The sequence below is a fragment of the Lepidochelys kempii genome, chromosome 25, assembly GCF_965140285.1.
Source record: "Lepidochelys kempii isolate rLepKem1 chromosome 25, rLepKem1.hap1, whole genome shotgun sequence".
Lineage (NCBI taxonomy): Eukaryota > Metazoa > Chordata > Testudines > Cheloniidae > Lepidochelys > Lepidochelys kempii.
This window is the reverse complement of record NC_136404.1, coordinates 13,254,429-13,275,634: the sequence shown is the minus strand read 5'-3', so window position 1 is coordinate 13,275,634 and position 21,206 is coordinate 13,254,429. Positions and strand designations below refer to the sequence as shown.

General features: G+C 54.7%; 1 protein-coding gene across 8 annotated transcripts in view; it reads right to left on the bottom strand.

Moving 5' to 3' along the window:
* Positions 1-20,024, bottom strand: part of TLE2 (TLE family member 2, transcriptional corepressor) — a 34,349-nt gene extending 14,325 nt beyond the window's left edge. For 2 of the 8 annotated variants that reach the window (XM_073323753.2, XM_073323757.2), the window contains exons 1-9: positions 19,784-20,023; positions 18,535-18,896; positions 18,231-18,328; positions 17,460-17,523; positions 15,524-15,568; positions 11,515-11,577; positions 11,142-11,216; positions 10,324-10,507; positions 5,766-5,782 (exon numbers count right to left, since the gene is read on the bottom strand). In XM_073323753.2, the coding sequence (XP_073179854.1) occupies positions 5,766-5,782; positions 10,324-10,507; positions 11,142-11,216; positions 11,515-11,577; positions 15,524-15,568; positions 17,460-17,523; positions 18,231-18,328; positions 18,535-18,558 (570 nt within the window). In that variant the 5' untranslated portion in view covers positions 18,559-18,896; positions 19,784-20,023. Of the gene's footprint in view, positions 1-5,765; positions 5,783-10,323; positions 10,511-11,141; positions 11,217-11,514; positions 11,578-15,523; positions 15,569-17,459; positions 17,524-17,820; positions 17,944-18,230; positions 18,329-18,534; positions 18,918-19,783 lie in introns of those variants that run through there. The other 6 variants (XM_073323751.2, XM_073323750.2, XM_073323752.2 and 3 more) reach the window with 6 other exon arrangements.
* Positions 20,025-21,206: the final 1,182 nt, after the last annotated feature.

The window sequence follows — 21,206 nt, the reverse complement described above, 5'->3', positions numbered from 1 at the left end:
ACCTGGACACACCCACAAGTTCTCAGATTGGCACTGTGCAAAATCACACCCCAAACGTTAAAAGGCAGAGGCAGGTTTTATCCTAGTGGTTAGAGCAGCCAGTGAGTATTAGGAATAGAATCCCAGAGTCCTGCCTCTGGGGAGGGAGTGGGGTCTAGCGGGTTAGAGCAGGGGCTTTGCTGCACCTCAGTTTCCCCATCTACACAATCAGGATAATGATCCTTACTTGCCTCCCAAGGAGCGGGGGGAAAGACCATGAGGCTTAATTCACTGAATGTTTATAAAGCACTTAAAGATCTCCCTGAAAAGGCACCAAACAGCTGCTGAGTTTTGTCAGTTTCACATTCTGCCCTTAGCTCCCATGGCCAAGAATCATCCAGCGCTGGCCGGGAGCCCATGCGACCGTCCAGATTGAGATCTGCCTGCTCCCCACACGCCTTCCTTTTAAAAAAACAAACATCTCTCCTCTCCCGGGCTCAGCCACCTTTGGGCACGAACATTGTTCAACTGCCAGCATGTCACTTCTTCAGTAAATCATTCCACAGCTGGGCTGGCAGGATTTTTGTGCTTGCGTTGAAGAAGAGGGAGAAATAAAAAAAATCCACCCAGCCCAACAAGGCCACATGCCTTTCCACAGTCAGGCACCGCCAGTGCATCTGGACTGGGCGGGGGAGAGGCGGGGGTCAGTTCAAGGAGAGATACCAGCCGCTGGGAGCTGGCACATGCAAACAGATCTTTGCGCGGCAGGTGGGCCTCGTAAATGACCTATTTAAATAAACATTTTCCAGAAAGAAAGTGGGGGGGGTAGCTGGGAGCAGAAGCCCCCCCTGACACTCACACTGGAGGAAGCGCTGTGGTCTCTTTGCAGACCAGCCCTAACAGAGATATTTGTATACTGGCTAAATTAAAACAACAGTGGAATAACAGCAGCCTCCCTTAGTCCCTGGACTTGAAAGAAGTTCTGCCCCTTTGGGAGATAATGAGGCATGACAGGAATGGAAAATCCCCATCAGCAGTCTACTGTTTACTCTGCACTTCCCCGCCTTAACCTCTTCCCCGCTGGAACAAGGGATGCAGGGTATGAAGATCAGCTAGTACCTCCCTTCCCCCCACCCCACTGGCACTGGCCTGGTGTAGATCTGATTGTAACAAAACCTACGTGGGTGTCTTAAATCCCTTTATCCCCCGCTACCAGGCTTTTCGGTTTCCAACGATCAACTCTCTCCTTCCCCCCACCCCCACACACCTGCTCTGGCCAGATGCTGAGCTGGTGTAGTATCTGGAGTGACACAGGATGGACACTGGTGTTACAGGGACCCCAATCTACCCGATCAGGCTGAGAGGACACTGGTCTGCATGGGTTTCAAAGTGGGCACTGATGTCAGGGTGCTTGGGCTTTGGGGTGCTCCCCCAGACACATCCTGGGGCCTGATGTGCCCGGCTGCTGGGCACTCGCAGTTCCCAATGAGTTGTGCCCAGGATCTATGAAAATAAGGCCCTGAGGTGGCTCAGGTTGGGCACCTAGATCTGAAAACCAAATCAGGGGCCAGGCTGGAAAGTTTTGACCTAAGATTGGTCATTCCCTCCCCTCCCCCTCCTCTCCATGAATTGGCATTTGTTCGGAGCAAAGATCACCCCCTAGCAAACTCAGAGTGGACCAGAGGAAGCGACCTGTTCGCCCCACTGACAGTTAATGCACCGGACTCCCTGCTGCAGGAGAACGCAAACAGTTTCCAAGGATTAGACACTTGTCTGGCCTCTCCGGTGACAATGTGCCAAGATGAAAATTACCATCAATCCTCAGGCTTCAGGGCACAAGCTGATCCATAGCTATGGTCAGGCAGAATTTCCCCCAGTCCACCCCACTTATGTACTACAGTAATGCCTGGGAACCCCAGTCATGGCCCAGGACCCCACGGTGCAAGGTGCTGTATGAACACAGATCGTATGTGCCCCCAAAAAGCTCTAAGGATCTGGAATCGACCCCTTTTGGATCAATCCACCTGCTGTGGCACGGTAACCACTGTTCTTTCTTCCCGTGCCTCACGCTGGCTGCTGAGCACATCACCGGTCCAGCCCACGCCATTTCTCATCCTCGGAGGAATTACAAGACCGTCCTTCATGGTGGATCGATGCAAATAACTCGCCAGCTTGAGGGGCACAGTGAGATCTTTAACCCTTCCTTGCCCGGCCTCCACCATCCGCTACAGGCCACAAAGGCTGAACCACAAAGCAATTTAGCACACAGGCACCACCAGACCCTGTCGGTGCTAGCTGCCTCTGCCCGGAAGCATTCCCTAGCCTCCTATTGCACCAGGACAAATGCCTGAGTAGCAGGAATCTGGAATACCTTTGAATAGGGACTATTTGGCCCTACTGTGGAGATCAGAACACCCCTCCTCTTCCCCCTCCTCCCACCAGGCTACTGTCAAGTCACCTGGATTTCACAGGTGGACATGGCTCAGGTGAGAGACCAGTTCTCTGGGCTTTCACTCAGAGCACACACACATGGAAAGAGCGCTCTAAAGGCAGGAGGAGTGGTTCATGCCTAGAACTGGGGGCTCACGACACGTGGGTCGTATTCCTGGCTAGATCTTGGGCAATTCATTTCCCTGCCCCGTGCCTCAGTTTCCCTCTCCGTGACCCTTGGCTGGCTACAGCTAGGGACGCGCGAAGTGGGGGTTTGATGCCAGGCATGGATGCAAGGGAGCTGCTTTCACTGGAGTCCTCGAGGGCCACGCACAAACCCATGCGTGGCTGGGCCCAGGCTGTGGTGTGGAGAAATGCAACAACCAGGCCACCCCTACCCTGGCGCATCCCCTGGACCCCGGGCTCAGCCTGTTGAGGAGGTGACAGCGGTGTATCAGCAGGCAAGGCTGGAGTAAGGCAGCCCAGGGAGCGGGAGGCACGGCACTCGCAGTTGATCGCTGCCAGAGCGGGGCAGAACAGCTCTCTCTAGGGCCCCATTGTCTTGAGTGGGGGCAGGTCTTCCTGTGAGTGTTTAGAGCGCGCTCACCCCGGGGTCAGGGCAGGGGCTCAGGAGTCAGCGTGGGCGGGGCGGGGGGCTGGGAGGGTGTACCCTCTAGAGTCTCCTCCCAGGGGTTTGGCAGGGGGTAGGATTACCTGGGGGAGCGGGGGGCCCCGAGGGGATACTCCTGCTTGTTCAGCAGGAAACGCTCCCTCCTCAGACAGCACGTAAGAGGATATTTTGGGAGCAGCGCTCGACCTTCAGACACTTGCCTCAGCGAGCGGGCAAATGGGCCAAGTCAGGCTGAGAGCCTCCATCATTAAACTGCCCCCCCCAAACCCCCAACAGGAGCACCCCTGTCAAAGCAAGGGGGTTATTTTATCCACCAGCAAGGAACCCCTTTATCTTGCACACTCCCAGCTCAGACTGGATCACTGATTCCCTCCCCCGCCCCCAACTCTGCTCAGAGCTCCTAGCAGATTTCACCTGGATCCGTTACCCTTCGCTTCCCATTCTGAGCTGCTGTGTGGCACTGTTAAATGGCCACCATGCTCCACCCCAGAGGTGGCTGCATTTTAGGGGTGGGTGACTGGGTTTCCTGTGTGCTTTCTGTAGCGCTTTTAAGTAGGGTGAAGAGGACAGTAGGAGATACACTTTCTGATGTCAGGATCGATAGGATATGCCTGTTTCCTCTGGGGCTGGCTCGAGCGGACTGCACGGCCCTGAAGGAGGGGAGGCCCACCAATTCCCAGAAACCCCCTCAGTGGACACAAGGGTGCAATGGACGCACCCCGTTTTACACGCTGCAACCTGCAGGCAGCCGCCCATGTTTATTACGGCGTGTACTTTACAGTCACTGCAGTTCTGAATTATGAGAGGTATGTGTCTGCTCCCAGGTCAGGGGAAGTGCCGGACACTTTGTACGGACCCACAAACAAGGGTGAGGCCGGTTCTGCACCCCTAACAGGTTGGGGCTCCCTTTCATCAGGCCAGCTCTGAGCGAAGCTGGTTTGTAGAGGAGGGGAAGGGATCTGGTGGGAGACGCAATTCCTCCGTCCACAGCCCAGGGCAGCCCTCCGGCAAGCTTCTCCTGCCAGCGGGCACTCACGCTGGGGATAGGAACGGGAGGGGAATTCAGCCTCTATGGTCCACTCGGTCCCCAGCCAGGGGCCGAGTTTGCTAAGTGCTCAGCATCGACACAGCCAGCCCCGCTCTTCCAAAGAGCACCCAGCATGAGGAGCCTTTGCAAGCCCAGCCCTTCGCCCCAAGAAGGCAAGTCATTCCTGGGACAAGTCACCCTAGGCACTTCCCTAGACCTTTCCTTCTGAAGATCACAGAGAATTGAGCTGCTAGACCTGCCCTGTGAGGATCACTGTCCCCGTTTGACAGCTGGGGGAAACTGAGGCACTGAGCAGGGAAGTGACTCAGCCGAGGCTGCACATCAGGTCAGTGGCACAAACTAGTCATCTTAGCTCCTTGGGCCACGTCTTCATTACAAGGCCATCATCCTTCTCTACCAGCATGGGCCCATGGCTCACTCCTCACTCTGCAAGGCCACCAGACAGGCTGGATCCGAGTGCGAGTCATAGAGACAAAAGCCTCCCATGCTGTGCACCCCTCCCCGAGACAGCCAGTCCCTCCTCACCCTCGAGAGGGAAAAGCAAAGCTCTTTGGGGAATGCGTCAATGATCTTTGCTTCCTTGGTGCAAATTCCAGTTCTGGGCCAGATCCTTAGCAGGTGCAAACAGCGGTAGCTACATTTACGTCAATGGGTCTGGATCTCCGGACAGTGTAAACCGACATAGCTCCATTGAAGGCAGTGGGGCCCAATCCCCAGCTACTGTCAATCAGCCTATCTCCACTGAAGTCCATGGGGTCCGCCCTCCAGGGCGGGGGAGAATCCCACTGGAGTCAGATCCCCAGCTGGTGTAGGTAGCAGTAGCTCCCCTGAAGTCAACGGAGTGATGCCAATTGACACCAGCTCCAAACGGGGCTCTCTGTCTTTGATACAACTCCACCCACAGCCCCTGGAAATAATCTGTCGACAGAAGCAAATTAAACGTGGATCCTGAGCGCTGCAGAAACAGCCCCCCTTTCTCTCCTGCTGGTTCCCTTCCAGCGGTGAATCGTTAGACTCCTGCCCTTTGTTTTCAGTGCCAGGGCTTCAGCAATGCTATCTCGGGGCTGTTTGCTTTGAAAAGGTCAGGCAACAAAACATTCCTGGGAATCCCAGTGCAACCACAAGAGAAGGGAGCCGGGCGCAGCGCTTGGAGAAAAGAGGCCACTCGCAGCTCTTCCGGGAGGCATCAAAAGATGGAGTCTGGCTGAGCCTGTCCCACCAACAGAGTGACCCCTCGGCCCTTCATTCTCCCTGCTGCTCTGGGGCCCCAAAGGGTGGCCCCCCAGGAATCCACCTGCCACGCAGGGGGCATAGCCAGTGTAAGGGCCCTGCACCAAACCTGCTCCCGCCTATGGCCTGGCCAGAGTACCTTGCATTGCGGCTAGCTTCTGCTTTCCAGTGCCCCACTGGGCACCCAAAGCCAGCGGCCTCTTTGCCCAGAGTCAGGTTGGGAGATGGGATTCAAACTCAGCTTCCAGCCCTGTGCACAGCCGAGCTGGCCTCCCGATCATTGCGGGCCGGGAAGGGATAAGATGTGCCCACCACCCGCCAAAGCAGCAAGACTGTGTCATTTCAGTACGTGCCCTCGCTCATTGTTTCAGGTCCAACACCTTCCTCTGTGCTAATTTCCACCCTCTTCCAGACAGGTGATCTCCAGGCCCCCGTTGCATAGCTTACCCGGCTTGGCGTGCGCTCTGGGCTCCGTCCAGCAGGAAGACACAGGTGCGTAGAGAGCCCCAGATTGGGAAAACACAAAGGGAGAACAAAGAGATTCGTTTAGTTCTGATGTCATGTGGCCAAGCCCAAACCAGAGAGGTCTGATCTGGGTTGTACGTCCCCAGCCTAATCAGGGCTATCAGCCAGGAAAGGCTGGACAGAGCCATTCCTGGCAAGCCGGCTATGGGGACACAATCACTTCCTTGCACTAGTGAAGGGATGGTCCAGATCATTTGGGACTAGAACTAGATCTTTCCACCCACTGGGCTTCATTCCAGCATCAAGGGTTACCCTGGAGGGAGGACTAGGGCCGGTCACCCCACATAATCACAGGTGAGAGCGTCTGAGACGCACCCATTGAGTCTGACGTGCAGCCCCGAAGCAGGAATTCAGAGAACCCCAAAGCCCGTGATGCCACAGCTTGTACCATAAAGAGCAACAGTCCGTGTAAAACAATAGTAAATTTTCTCTGGTGGAGGACAACGGGAACCCCTGATTCTTGGCCCGGGCTGCAGAGCTGACGTTGCTTGTACTCGTGACCGATATGGGAACTGTACAAAATCTCCATGTAGCCTGGATTTGCTCCTTTCTATCAGGGTGCTTCTTTGGCTCCCTCTCCCCGAGCCCAGTGGCTCTCCACCTTTAACCATCTGGGAGGACGCAGGCCGGGGGCGCCGCCGCAGAGGAGACGCAAGGGGCTGGGCTCGGCTGGGGCCCGGGACTTGCCGGCCAAGAGCAGCAGCAACAGTGAATGTCACCTGCCACACCAGCCTCAGTGCCCTGCCCCATACTGTCAGCCACCCCAAGCTCACTGTGACACCAGCACCCCTTGGCAAAGGGCCCCCTGATCTTCACAAACAGCTGTCACCGCAGGCCTGACAAACTCACTTCACCCCACATGCGTCTTACAGGGCACTTACCCACAAAGAGGAACGTGGAAGGGATCTACACAAGGCTGGTAACTTGTTAAGAGTGAGAATCTTTGAGAGATGTGTGCATGGGTAATGTTGAAGGAATAATGTATTTACCTTAAAAGTCTGCTTTACAGACTTGGAGTAGAAATTAGTCACCAGGGGATAATGGCCTTTTGGGGCAAGGGGGATTTGTCACCCGGCCTAACCTGGCTGGTGATGCAATGCAGGGCTCAATTGTTTAGCTTTGCACAATAGTAAGACTTTGAATGGGACACCACCAGAGAAAATGGCAAACAATTGAAACGCCTTAAAGGTAAAAAAGAAACATTACAACAGCCGTTACCTGTTCTGACAGGCTGTTTATAATGCTACGTTTACTAGTTTTCGGAGGTTGTAAGTGGGGGGGGGAGAGGAAGGGGGTGGAGGCGCAAAGTGGAAGTTTTGCCTCGGGCACAAAATATCCTTGCAGCGGCCCTGCCCCTTTCCGGAGTCTGCTTTGTCTCGCGGCCTGTCCCCCCAAGTTCCACCTCACTTCAAACAAGATCAGCCATGAAAGTACAAAAGTGTTACAGTACATGAGTACTGAACAGTGGCTGACTTTCTCCTTTCGACCATATGAGTATAAAATAAATCAACTGGAATATAAATATTGTATGTACATTTCCGCGCATAGTACATCGAGCAGCATAACCAAGCCATTGTCCGTATGCAATTTTAGTTTGTCCTGACTCGCTATCGCTTTTTACATAGCCTGTTGTAAAACTAAGTGACTGCCCCTGGGAAGACCTCTGCGTCCCCCCAGGGGTACGCGAACCCCCGGTTGAGAACCACTGCTCTAGACCATCCTTCCTCCCCTATCAGTGCGACCGTTAGCGTCAGACCACGTAAGCTACAAGGGGAGGGTCTGAACTTCTCCAAAGTTTGAAGATCCTCAGATTGGGGGCAGAAGGAAATGGAGATTGGGTGCAGTAGGTAGACACACTACACCTTGGCCAAAGGGAGACAGGCTAACTGATGCTGGACACAATTCTAGAAAAAAGCCAGGTGCATCCCCATACCCACAAGCCCTGTGTGTGCTTCCCCTCTTCAAAGGCTTTGCCCCGGCCTCTTTTGCATGCTATGCATGCAACACAAACACCATCTCCTCAGATGAGCCGAGATCACCGGGGGTCTGACTGCAAATTTCAGCATGAGGTTGTCTGTACAGCGCTCCCTGCTCCCGGAAGATCCTGGCTGGTAATGATCGCATCAGCATTTGGAGAAGATAAATGGGTTCTCCCAACAGAGTCCCAATCTTCTCTGGCAGGTGGACAGATGCTCAGGGATGAAGCAGACAGAAATCAAGAGACGGGGGAATGTGAACATATTTAACCGCTCCAGGGCTCACTGGTCAGCACAAAGGGGTGGGGGTGGGGGGTTACAATCTCATAATGCAGGATGGATTTAATAATACCAGTCTTGAATAATTCACCCCAGAGATACTAGGATTACCCCTTAGATATATGTAGCATCGCACGGGTTGTTAAGGGCGAAAGGGACCATCTAATCCATCACAACACAGCCCATAGGAGGACACCTACTGTCTCCTGTGTCTAGCCCAGCAGTGCACAGGACAGACTTCCTCTTAAAGCATCCAATGGCCTACCTATCTGGTTCTCAAAGGATTAAGCAAGAAAGAGTAAAAGCCAGCTTTTCTCCTCTTCCAACTGTTGTCTTTTCTTTGGGGGGTGGGGGGACTCTTAAAGAGACACTGTCAAAATTTAAAGCATGCAGTTACATGTGCGGAGGGGCCAGGGGTGTACACACACACACACCCCTCGATTGCTGGTGCCTCTCATGCCACTTAAAATGATCTAGTTTTGCTTTTAATAATGCTTTCACCATTTTTGTTCTTATTTATATAACCGTTGCACCTGAGAGTTCTCCATCAGGGAACCGTCTGAAGCAATGTAACGCTTATTGAAAAGACAAAAAAGAGTTTGCAATCTAGGTTTTGTTTGCAATTTAGCAGGGATCTTAGACTGGTCAGTTTCACTTCTGGTGTCTCATAAACCAGGCTAGTGCGCTTGTGTTTGGGTTGCTAACATTACATTGGGACCCCTGTGTGTAAAGAAACAAAACAAATGATTGAGTTGGTCCTTTTTTGTTTCCTTTAAATAAATCACAACAACTTTCCTAGTACCCTGGGTGCTCAGAACACACTCCTCTTAACCACAACCTATGTTTAACATACACTGCCCTGGAGAAAACCTGGATTTGTGCTGGAAATGGCCCACCTTGATTATCATACACATTGTAAGGAGAGTGATCACTTTACATAAGCTATTACCAGCAGGAGAGTAGGGTGGGGGGAGAGAAAACCTTTTGCAGTGATAATCACCCATTTTTTCATGGTTTGTGTGTATAAAAACGTCTTCTGTGTTTTCCACAGGATGCATCCGATGAAGTGAGCTGTAGCTCACGAAAGCTCATGCTCAAATAAATTGGTTAGTCTCTAAGGTGCCACAAGTCCTCCTTTTCTTTTTGCAAATACAGACTAACAGGGCTGTTACTCTGAAAACTGCCCCTACTGGAAGGCAGCATGGCCTAGTGGATAGAGCACCGGTGTGCCACCCAGGAGCCCTGGGTTTTATTTCTGGCTCTTCTGACTCTGGGCAAAGCACTTCACTACCCAATGCCTCAGTTTCCCCATATGTAAAATGGGGAGAGTGAGACCCCTGTTGCAAAGTGCTTTGAGATCTATGGATAAGACGCACTACAGAGCTAGAGACCGTGATGGTCCACAGTAGCTGAAGGAGCGTTCCGGGGAGGCGTGCGGAGCGAAGCGTCGAAGAAACAGCAGCAGCTCCAGCGGAGCCCGTCACACGCGCCTTTGTGTGTGCATTCACACGTGCACACTCATGTGTGCACACAAATACACACATGTACGGTGGCGCACACACCCCCCCGCACGCATGGGGCACACAGATAAAGACACACACGTCCTGCGCACGCACACGCAGGGTTGCACACGGAGACAACCAGGCACGCGTCCCTGCACACGTGTGGGCCTTCAGGCTTCCACGCTGCGCTGTGGCGGCTCCCGCCGTCAAAAATAGCCCCAACCTCGCGAGGTTCCAGAGACTGAATTAGCTTTATCTGTCACTCGCTGCGCCCGGCGCTTTCCCAGCCGGAGCCAGCAGCTGCCGCACACCAGTGAGCCCTGGGTAAAGGGCAAAGTGGGGCGATGTCTGCTCTCACCGCTGTGGTTTGCCGGGGCAGGGAGGGGGGCTGTTGGCTGGCACCAAATGGCAGCGCTCCTTAAGGACCAATCACTTCCTCTCCACTCCTAGCCAGCCTGGCTCTGCCCCCCAGGAGGAACGGGCGTCTCCTTAGCTAACCAGTATTCCCGAGCGATAGAAATGGCAGCTGCAGGATCCATAGAATATGAGCGGAGAAGCACAAGGAAACTCTCCAGCAGCTGGGCACTGTTCGTTCTGATGGGAGCTAAACTCCCAGGCACCAAGGACGCTGCCTCAGCACACGGGAAACACCCACTCTTTCAGGCTTCAAAGGGTTAATTGCCCCTTGTCCCGACCCACCCCCCCACCATACAAGTCCCTTACCTCTGTTATTCTCGGCATCCTGAGCCCCCCTGTCCTCCTTTGCGGCAAGCTGAGACTGGGCCACCAGTGCCCCCGACAGGGCCAGGAGTCCCGAGGCGCTGGCCAGGCTGGAAGGCTGCATGCCCGAGGGGTGCGGGGTGAGCGGGATGGGAGGCGCATGGTGGGAGAGGTGCTGGAGCTGCTGCTGCTGAAGGAGAAAGAGCCGGGGCTGCGGGGTATTGCTAGGAGACCCCCTTCCCCCCCTGTTTCAGCCCTGCCCCCTTCCTCCACCCAACCTCTCCAGCCCTGCTACCTGCCCCGAAGCAGTTCCAAGACCCTTTGCCCAGCTGCAGCCATGAGCCCAGGGCTGAGCACAAACAGGGACACTCGCTCAGAGGTGGCGGGGGGGTGATCAGGCTCTCTGCTGCAGGATGACCCCCAAGGCTCCCTGCGCGATTTCAACAGCTCTCCTTGAGACCTGCCCAGGGCCCGGAGCAGCTCCTAGGTCAATGGGACTTTGGCCATGGTTGTCAAAAGGCTCCTGGTCTCCACCCAGGCCTGTTCAATGCTGCCTTGAGGCCGAGATGTCCCCCCCACCCTCTCCCTGGCTTTCCTGCCTTTTGCTGCCAGTGCAACACGGTGAGGGGGTGGGGGGGAACACTGTCTGGCTTGCTCATCACATGGCTGCAAAGGAGGAAGACACAAGGTGAGGTCACAGGGGGGCATCCATCCAGCTGGCTGGGGGCAGCCCGGAGCTGTGGTCTGGGATTACCCTGCCAGGGGCATCCCAGCTCCCTGAGCAGAACTCCCTTCCCCTCCCCCATCGCGGGGCTACTCACCCCGATGATGCTGTTCAGTTCCCCCATGGTCACCTGCTTGGCCCGCTCCACGGCTTGCAGCACCTGCTGCTGGTGCTGGGAAAGGAAGGCACGGCGGGTCAGGAGCCTGGCTGGGCAGGGTATCACGCCCCATGGAAAAGACAACGGGGGACGAGGCGGGCTGGGTGCCGCGCAGTGCTGCCCACCTCCCAGGGGCAACACCCCAAGAGGCGCTCACCCTCCTGGGATCTCGCTCTTACACAGCACAACTATTCATCCCAGTGCAAGCTCGGGTCCCTCCTCCCCTCGCGCCTCCTAGTGCAACCTAGTGTCTTCCTCCTCCACGGCTCCACCACTCGACCCACCCCCCAAGCAGCCCGGGGCTCCCTCTTACCTCCTGCGTCAGGAACGGTATGATCTGGGCACAGATGGCACTCAGCCTCTTCACGATCTCAGCCTGAAAGGGGGAAAGGCAGCTCAGTCATGCCAGACGCCGGTACTGCTTAGAAGAATGGGGGCTCTTTAAATCAAGCCCCCTCCGCCCAAGCTCCATAGGAAGGCACAGGGCTAGGAGCTGCATTGATAGCGTGGGCTAAACTCCCAAACTCCCGTCCCAGCCTGCAGCGGGGCTCGGTGGAAAGACCAGGATGGATTCTTTAGGGATCACTACTCCAGAGTCCTGGTGGGGTCCTTGCAGGGCATGTCCCCGGGGTATTACGTGCACTGCCCCACCTCACTGGATTTCACGGGCTCCCCCAGTCCTGCCGGGCACAGACCCCGCCTGCAGCCTGTGCCTTTGGTCCATCGGTACAAGGGCTGGGTGCTTGGCCAGCCCCTGTTTTCTGGGGTTTGCGAAAGGAGTCGGTATTCATTCAGAACTCTTCCTAGGGGGGGTCTCTCGTCTGCCCCCTAGCATCACCGCCCAGACACACGGAGTTCATGACACCCCTCTGAGGAGGAGACCATTACGCTCCCCGGTGCACAGATGGGAAAACAGACAGAGAGAGACTAAGTATCTTACAAGACAGGATTTAACCCTGATCTCCTGAGCCCCGGGCCAGCACCTTAGCCACAAGGCTCTTCCCGCTCACCTAACACCTGTCTTTTCTTTCATGGCCGAGTCAACAGAAAAACTCTTCATAGCCAAAGGACAGGCTGTGACAGCGCCGGGCACAGAGGAGCCCCGAAACTTAGCTGGCCCATGGCTGGAGCAGAGGGACCGCCCTAGAGAGGACTGGCTCCTCTGAAGGATGTTTCTCTCCCTTCCCTGCCAAGTGGAACCTGATACCAACAGCATTCAAGCTGGAGTCAAACTTTCCAACCCACAGTGAGTTCGAGTGGGTTCAAAATAAGGCAAAAGCAGTTCATCCACCCGACACTAATTCCCTCCCTGAGCCCTTTCTGGCAGGCTGCTTGGGGGATCTGGGGCTCTTCCTTACAGGGCTGTAGCTATGGATATAAAAATCGGCCCCACTCCCTGCATGGGGCTTGATCCGTCATCCCCACCCGTGGGGTCTTTCTAAACTGCCTGAGCTGGTGGGCTGCCTCGACATAATTTGTGCCCTGATATTTATTTAGATGCATGATCACATTTAGCCCCTCAGCTGGCTTTTCCATGTACTGATCTCAGAGCACTTTACAAAGAGAGGACACCACAGTCATCTCAATTTTACAGAGGGGGAAACTGAGGCACCGTGAGGGGCAGTTACTTGCCCACAGTCTCAAAGGGAGTCAGTAGCAGGGAAAGGGGTAGAACCCAGGTCTCCCGTCTCCCAGCCTTGTGTCCTACCCACTTGGATACGCTGCCTCCTGCAAGAGAACAGTTTCCCAAGGGAAGCAGTAAAAGCTTCAGAGCTTGATAACATTTAAACCACATGCCTCACACAGCAAATCCACCTTGGCACTCGCCTGGGGACGCAGATGAGCTGGTCTGCTATATTTTTCCATCTCAGATTTCTAGGACTCCCCGAGAGAGGTGCAGAGAGATTGAGAGCGCTAATAAAAAGCCCAGCAAAGAACAAAGGAAATCTGCCAGGCCCCCTAAGTAACACAGCCCTGGCAATTCCCAGTCACAGCCCGGGGGGGCACACAGCACAGGTAACACCGCCCAGCCTTCCCTCCTGACACCCACCCGTGACAGAGCGTCTGAGAGGCAGCAACCAGAAACCAACGGGATTAAATTCAGTCCAATAGAAATTAAAGCAGCTCTAACCCTCACCTGCAGCTCTAGTCCTGACTCCCGCTCCCTACCCTAACCACTCGAGCGTACTTCCACCTGAGCTAAAGACTAGAACCAGGAGTCCGCAGACCCAGTCTTCTGCTCTTAACACTAGACCACACACACATTCAGAGCTGGGAGTAGAACCCAGGAGTCCGGAGACCCACTCCCACATGCATTCCCAGAATTGGGATTAGAACCCAGGAGTCCTTGTTCCCAGGCTCCTTTGTTCTAACCACTTGGCAACACTCCTTTCCACAACACTGTATCTTCATTGCCTTGTTCAACAAACAAATATGGTATGTTCTCGTTCAGCTCCCGGGGCTCCTGCTGAATTTCGGGATCCCATCGGAGTTTGGAGTAAATTAGGAAGCTGAGAATGAAAGTGACTCTCACGCACCACCCTGCTAACAAAAGGAGCAAACTTGGAGGGCTGAGCCAGCTGGAGAAATATGGCAGTCGACTTGCCACTTTGTCAGGCACCGTTCCAAACTAATTTCCCTGGCAGAGAGCCCTGCGATGACTAGATTGATAAATCTGAAGAGGAAAGCAAATTACAGCTGGAACAAAAGGAGACTGGGATGGTGAAAAACACTCCAGCGTCTTTGGGAAGGAAAGAAAAAAAAAGAAAAAAGATCCATTTGATTTTCTGTTCCTGTGGGCCTTCTCTCCAGCTCCGCCAGCTCCCTGCTGTTCACCCGCAGCTTTCTCTGTAACAGAGGTGCCAGATAAACCATCCGCCTAAGAGCGCAGCGGGTGCTAATGGGGGGACCACCGGCCAGATTTTTAAAGGTCTTTTGGTGCCTACAAATGAAAACAGGCACCTAGTGGGATTTTCAGAAACGCCTTGAAATCAATGGCGCTGCGTCTTTAGATGCCGAAGCACCTTAACAAATCTGACCCTGAGCCCCCCCCTCAGACTGGCTGAGACCCAAAGGCAGCAAGCACCGACCTACCAGCCAATCTCTAGATTCTTTACCTAACCACAGATAACCACCAGCGTACAGCCTATGCTTAAGCCTGGTTCCACACCTGCCCCTCACACCTTTCTCCTTCTCAGCCTCCCTCTTCCCCTTGTCCTTCCATTTTAGCTGATCCCCTCCTAACTAAACCCACCCAAACATGATTAAACGAAAGAAAAATCATGGCTCTACCATGCTATTTGCAGCCATCACATCGATCATTCTGCTTAGGTCTTCGATCCCTTCCCCTGGGTCTGTCTTATCTCTTTAGATTGCAAGCACTTCAGGGTAAGGACAGTATCTTACACTGGGTTTGTACAGCACCTGGCCCAACACGGCTCCGTCCTCCATTGGTCCCGAGGTGCTACTGTACTAAACATAAATCATAACACCACCCAGAGGTTTTGCCATGTGCATTTTTCAATTGTTATCCATTTAAATTTTCACAGAAGTAGGGGTTTTAAGCATCCCCCCCCCCAGTTTTTATCAATTTAAATTTTCACAGTTGCAGGCAATTTGGGAGGGGGAGGGAGCATCAGACAATAATTATTTAATGACAGTAGATGTTGAGATCCAGAAAGTTAAAGCTTTAGAACAGTTAAAACACAAACTGTCAACATCACATGTCAAAATCCACATAGGAAATAGCCTTAAATCAAAAGTTTTCTCCGGCAGAATTGTTCTTGCTTTGCCCATCTATAAATTTAGATGATCACTGATGGAAAAATTTCCCCTGGTTTGTGTGTGCGCGGTGAAATTGACGTTTACCGACATTTACCAATACAAATGGAACTCTTCCAAGTTTACATACAGGCCACCAGTGAGTGAGTCCATGCTCTGGCATGAGCTTACACGCTGAATCAGGTATGTGGCTGGCTGGCTAACAGGGCCTTGGGAATGCCTTGCACTGGTCTCGTCACCTGGCTGCCTATTGAATTCAAGTCCCTGAGCAGACCGGAGGTCCAGCCCCCAAGTGAACCTCAATTTCCAATCACCAGGCTGCATTCCCATGGGATTAAGCAAATTCTCCCAGCCCTGGGTTTAAGCCGGAAGCTCCGCGTTCAGATCCAGCCCCAGACGAAGACACAGAATGGTCTGCATCGGAGATAACCAGGGTTGGGGTGGGAAACAGTTTCCAGAGACGCTGAGCACCCACAGTGGGGGGTTCCTCCTATATCCTTCCCCCGATTCCCCGCAGCTAATCAAGAGCCCACCTTACTCACCTGCTTGTGCATTTCAATGTTCAGCCCATAGGACATTTCATAGTACTGAAAGCAAATCAGAACACAGCTGGTTAGAAGAGGACTCCCCATTCACCACCAGATAACGAAGCAGTTACCAGCAGGTCTTGGTAGCTACTCCACATGGCTCCCCCCTGCCAAACTGGCCCTGGTGTAACTCCATCAGTAGTCAATTACAGAGATGGGTTTTGCTTTTCCCAGGGTCAGGCCCAGATTTATGAACTGAGGGACAGATCAGGGAGCTCTAGTTCTATCCGGCTTTAGCGCATGGTGATAGGTGCTGGCCTCTTTCAGCTCTGGGAAGGTGGGAAGAGCCCACAGAAGGCCTGGCCCCTCGGATGAGGGCGGGGCCACAGGACCAAGATTCAGCTAAGCAAGGAGGACGAAAACAAGGACAGGGAGATGATTCACCAGCCCTGGAAATTGATGGCCTGTGTGTAGTCACCTGGACAGTAGCAGGGCAAGCTTCCTCAGCATTGTCCCTGGAGGGTAGTTCAGTCTCCAGAGCCCAATCTAATCCAGGCCAACTCTGATGGGCCTGCCACAGCTGATCACCACTGAGCGCTGGACTCTGAGTCTCTAGCCCACCCAAAGATTAAGGGGCTGACTTCTCTGGCTCCAGCTCTAACCATTGGATAATACGTCCCCTGGCAATGGGCTCCAATGGCAACAATGGGCTTTTGTGATGGTGGGAGGGGCACTTGTCCACCAGGGACTGGACTGAGACCCACCAAACTCGTATCACCAGAAACAGACGAATGGAAATGATTTTTCAGTCACAACTTAGCACAAGTTCAGGATGGTGACCTGGAGAAGGTATATTAGGGTTTAAAGAAGGTCGCTCAGGATCTTTGATTTGCCCTGTTGTCATAATACCAGGATGAAGGAGCAGTCAATGAAACAGAAAGGTGGAAAATTCAAAACTGATCACAGGAAATGATTTTTTTCCTCCAGACAAAGCTCCGTTTAGCCTGCGAAACTCCTTGCCACAAGAAGTCACTGAGGCTGAGAACTTGGCAGGATTTGGACAGGGATCAGACATTTGTATGAACAAGGACAGCCAGAGCGACAACAGTAAAGATTAAAGAATCAATGAGTGTTCTGGAAGAGAAATAAACCCTCATGCTTCAGGGCATGCACAACCCCTAGCTATTGGGGTTAGGAAGAAGTTTTCCCTGGAGGCAGCTTGTCCCATAACTGCCTACTGAGGGGTTTCTTGCACCTTCCTCTGAAGCAGCCGATAATGTCAGAGACAAGATATTGGGCTAAAATCAGACCCTGGGTTTAATTCACCATGGCAATTCCTGTGTCCCTATCCCGTTTCCAACCTCAGCCCTAACCCCACCAGGCTGATTTGCTTGGAGATGAATCCAGCCGGAAGCCTATAATTTGCTGGAATTATGGGCAGTGGTAAGTAGCAATTCTGATTAACCCCACAATGGCCATTTCAAGAGGCCCTGGTCAGAGTCCATCCTCTCTGGAAGGGGTTTTATGAAACGGCCCTCGGGTTCGGTTTAGGCTGGGTTTTTGCTTCCAGCCACCCCCTCTCCACCTGGAAGGGCTGGACATTAATAGTTAAGAAGCCAAATGCAAAAATGGCATCGTTCCCAACATCTAACAGCATCATGGCAGTGGCAGCAGACGGCGCGGCAGGAACCAACCGTTGCTAGGAATAGATGTTAACTCCTTCCGAACCAGTGCCCTTCTCCCCGCCCCGGGAAAGCACCCATAGGCAGTTCAGAGCAACATCATCCAGCTAGGAGTGGCAGTCCTTGGAGGCCAGCTCTCAGGCTGAATGGCTTGTTGACCTGCCCCAGTAGGATGATTACTGGGCCCCTGGTGTGTGTGTGTGTGTGTATGGGGGTGGGGGGTCAAGAGGCCCCTGCTGGTTCACAGGGGCAGGTGGAGGGTCTCTTACCATGACATAATGTCTCTGCATCTCAGTCTTCTCGCTCGCCAGCTTCTCACATTCCAGCTTCAGGCTGCAAGGGGAAAGCGTTTTCATTTGCAACCCTGCTCGGATCCACCTCCACCCCCAGGGGAGCTGGCTGCAGGAGCCACCCTGCACACGTCCCACCCATCCCCGCTACAGGGGAAGGGACCACCCCTGCAGCAGGAGTCGGGTGCCAACGCTCCATGCCACGCATGGCCCTAGCAGGGTTCCACCAGGTAGTCAGTGTCTTGGAGCCTGGCTTGGAAAGGTATAAATCTGGCCCCCCACCTGCCCAGCCCCACTCCCCTGAGCTCCTCTCCCATCGCTGTCCCCCTGTGCTACGCACCTGTAACACCGAGTCCAGCGAGGCCTTGCTCTGGATTGAGAAAATAAACCTGCCTCCTCCCACTTTGCCTGTGACCCTGAGCACAGCTCAGCTGTCTCCTGACATCCCTCCGGCTCCTTGTATCCCCTGAACGGCCTGTGTCCCACCCACCCCGCAGCTCCCTCTCCCTGATCTGTGACGTGAAGACCCCTCGGAACTCCCCCTCTGATTTATGTGTGCCCAGCCCAGCCTCGAACTCCTGCTCCCGGTACCTGGGATCCTAGGCACCACTCTCTCAACCCCATCCCTCTTTTCCCTGTGATCCTAGACGCTTGTCTATCTGCGTCACTCACCCGACCCCAGGACTGTCCCTTCCCCCTGACCCCCTCCCCCACACCTGCCTGCCCCTCCCCAAACGCCCTGCCCCTCACCTGTGATACTGAGCCTGCAGGAACTGGAATTCTTCCTTAATCCGGTCACAGATTTCCAAAATCGAGAACTTGAAGGGCTGCCCAGACTGAAGTGGAGTCTAGAGTGGATCAGTAACAACAACGCTGTGGCCAGCCCAGCCCACCCCATCGCCAACGCACTACCCTGACCCACCTTCCAACCCCAGTCCTCTCCTCTCCCTTAGCTCATGGCCCAGGGACCGCCCCCCGCCCCCCATTCCAAAATTCAACCCGTCTCCTCACTCCCAGCCCGTCCGGCACACCCGGAGCCCAGGATGGTACTTACAGGGTGCCGTCCTTGTGGGTACATCCTGGGGGACTTGCCCAAACTTGATGCCCAACGGAGGAGGGAGAACACCCTCTTTAACCTCCCCACCCTGGCTTCTTCTTTAACTTCTCCAACAGCCGCTGGTAACCAGGAGAACAAGAGGGCGAAGGAATCCTGTCTCCGGGAGGGACGGACGGACGGATATTGGAATCTTCCTCCGATGGGCTTTTTTTTTTTTTTTTAAATACAATTATTTATTGTTGTGGGTATGGCTCAGCCGGGGCGAAGAACATTTCCATCGGGCGAAAGGGGAGAGAGAATTCCTCCCCAGCGGGTCGTGCTTGGCCGGGTCGCCTCGGTCCCCCCATCGGACACGGGGCCTGGGGGGAAATATAATCTGTCTTAAAGCACCAAAAAAAAAAAAAAAAAAAAGGCAGGAACAGAAGGTCAGTAGAAAATCTGGCCGGATTTCAATAGCGGTCCCTGGCTAGAATGAAAACTGCCTCCTGGCAAAGCAAAGGGAGAGCAGGGGACTCTGTCGAACTGGATCCTTAAGGTGGTCCTTTCTCCATAGGAGATAGCACCGGGGGCTTTGCCCGCTGGCTCTGGGAGCCATGCCAGAGACGCTTCCCACCCACAAGAGGTGTCAGAGGGTGGCAAGGCCTGGGAGAGAGATTCCCCCCACCACACGCCCACCGTGGTGGGAAGGCAAACTGAACGGAGGGAAGCAGCTGCTCCCACTTCCCTAGCGGCTCCCCCACATCCTGCTGGGCTGGGGGAGGACGGGTTGCTAGCCGACTGGCCCGCTCAGTCTCCTGCTCGCTTGGCCTTTGAGGACAGGGCCCCGGATTCAGGTGGGGGTGGCCTCCTCGTTGGCCTTTCGTGTCACTGGCTCTGCTATATCCCTGCGTGGGCCCCCTTTAGGTGTGGGGCTGGGCTGCCTCAACCAGAATGATGGGACCCCCACCCCCAAATCTCCCCCCACTCCTGTGCAGCCCCCCACTCACTGACTGTCCCTCCCTCACGCCCCAGACACACCCACCTCTCCTAGCCCACCCCCCTTGTCCCTCCTCTTTGCCCCAACAGTCTCTTCCCCCTCCTCTGCCCCCATACCTCTCCTCCATACAGGGCCCCCACCCCACTGGCCTCTGGGATCTTCCACTCCCACAGAGATCCATGCTGCCCCACTGCCAGTGTCTCAGACAGGCGGGCCCAGATCTGAAGGGGCCTGGGTATAAGCCCCCGCCCCGACCTAAACGAAGCCAACCTTAATAAGCTTTGCCCTCTGGAAGCCTGCGCTGCCTCCATCAGCCTGGTTTCATTCTTCCTGGCCCTTTGGTCAGCAGAGCTGCCTGCCGGCGTTATGCAGCAGCATCTCGCTAGTCCATGGCTTGACACTGGGCGCTGGAAATAGCACGTGCTGTTTGCACAGCCATAAAGGCATCATAAATATATAATCGTAAAATATACTCAGGGTTTTAGAGCCTCCGTCTGACCCAGTGATCCAAGCCAGGCTGCAGCCGGGGGGGGCGTTCCCTGGGCCGGGTTTCCTTGGAGAGAAAGGGAAAAAATTCGGAGCTGGTTTTCGTGGTAGGACGGCACAGGCTGTTAGCCGCCCCACAGCTGTGCCATCTGCACCGCTCCTTCCAGCGCCTCCTGCTGGGAGCAGACTGGCCTGGCTCCCTGGAGGGTTTGGTGGCACGGTTCTTACTGAGGGAAGCTACACCTGACCCAAGGGGGACTTGGAAGCTCCCCACACCCACCTCTCCTGCACCCTTCCCTACCGGGCCTCCTGCTGGCAGGGACTGAGCCTGGGCCAGCTGTGAACGGCCATTCAGCCAGCATCCCCTCCAGCGCCTCCTGCTGGCACAGCGGTGAGAAGCAATTTCTCCACACATCTGTGGGTGTACGTGTGTGACCCCAACAGGAGAGAGTCCCCCTAAATGACAACGGCGGATTATGAGGCAGGGAGGCAGCGTGGCGTTCCAGGAGCCCGAAAAGCCAGGCCATGGATGCCTCCTCCTTCCCGAAGCAGAATCCTCCAAAAGGGCCCCCCCCTCCCCGCAGGATCATTATTAATTATTATTATTACACCCAAGCCTTCATGCTGGTGAGAAAACCAGCCCCTGGGTCCACCTTAACCAGCTTTGCAGCCTCGGCTACTGGGGGCCTGCTTCCATTGGCTGCGAGCGCCAGCCAATCGGCCCCGCCCGTTCCCACATGGGTCTCTGATGTCAAAGGCTTCGGAGGCTAATCAGGAGCGAGGGATGCGGGAGGATAAACAGGAGGGAGCTGGGGGGTGGGGGAGGGAACCGCCCCGGGGCAGGCTGGGATTTGTAGTCCTCTCTGCCCCACCCCCTCCGGCGCCTGCCTTGCCAAGGCGCAGCTGCAGCTGGGGCAGCTCCCAGAGTTAGTTTTTGTTGGAGGTCGCAGGTTGCACGGCCTGGGGGCTGGCGTGCTCCAGTCAAGCCAATGGGGCCATGGGTGAAGGAGCAAATTCCACACTTGCCCTAGGCTTGCATTTCAGGGCGGGGGGCAGGACAACCCCCGCATTGTCCTCCAAACTAGGCCCATAGGGCCTGTGTCCTTTTGGCGACAGACTGAGAGCTGCTGGGTCACACCTCAGTTTCCCCAGTTGTAAAAGGGGGAGAAGGAGCCTGAGCCCCTTTGGAAAGCGATGGGAGATCTGC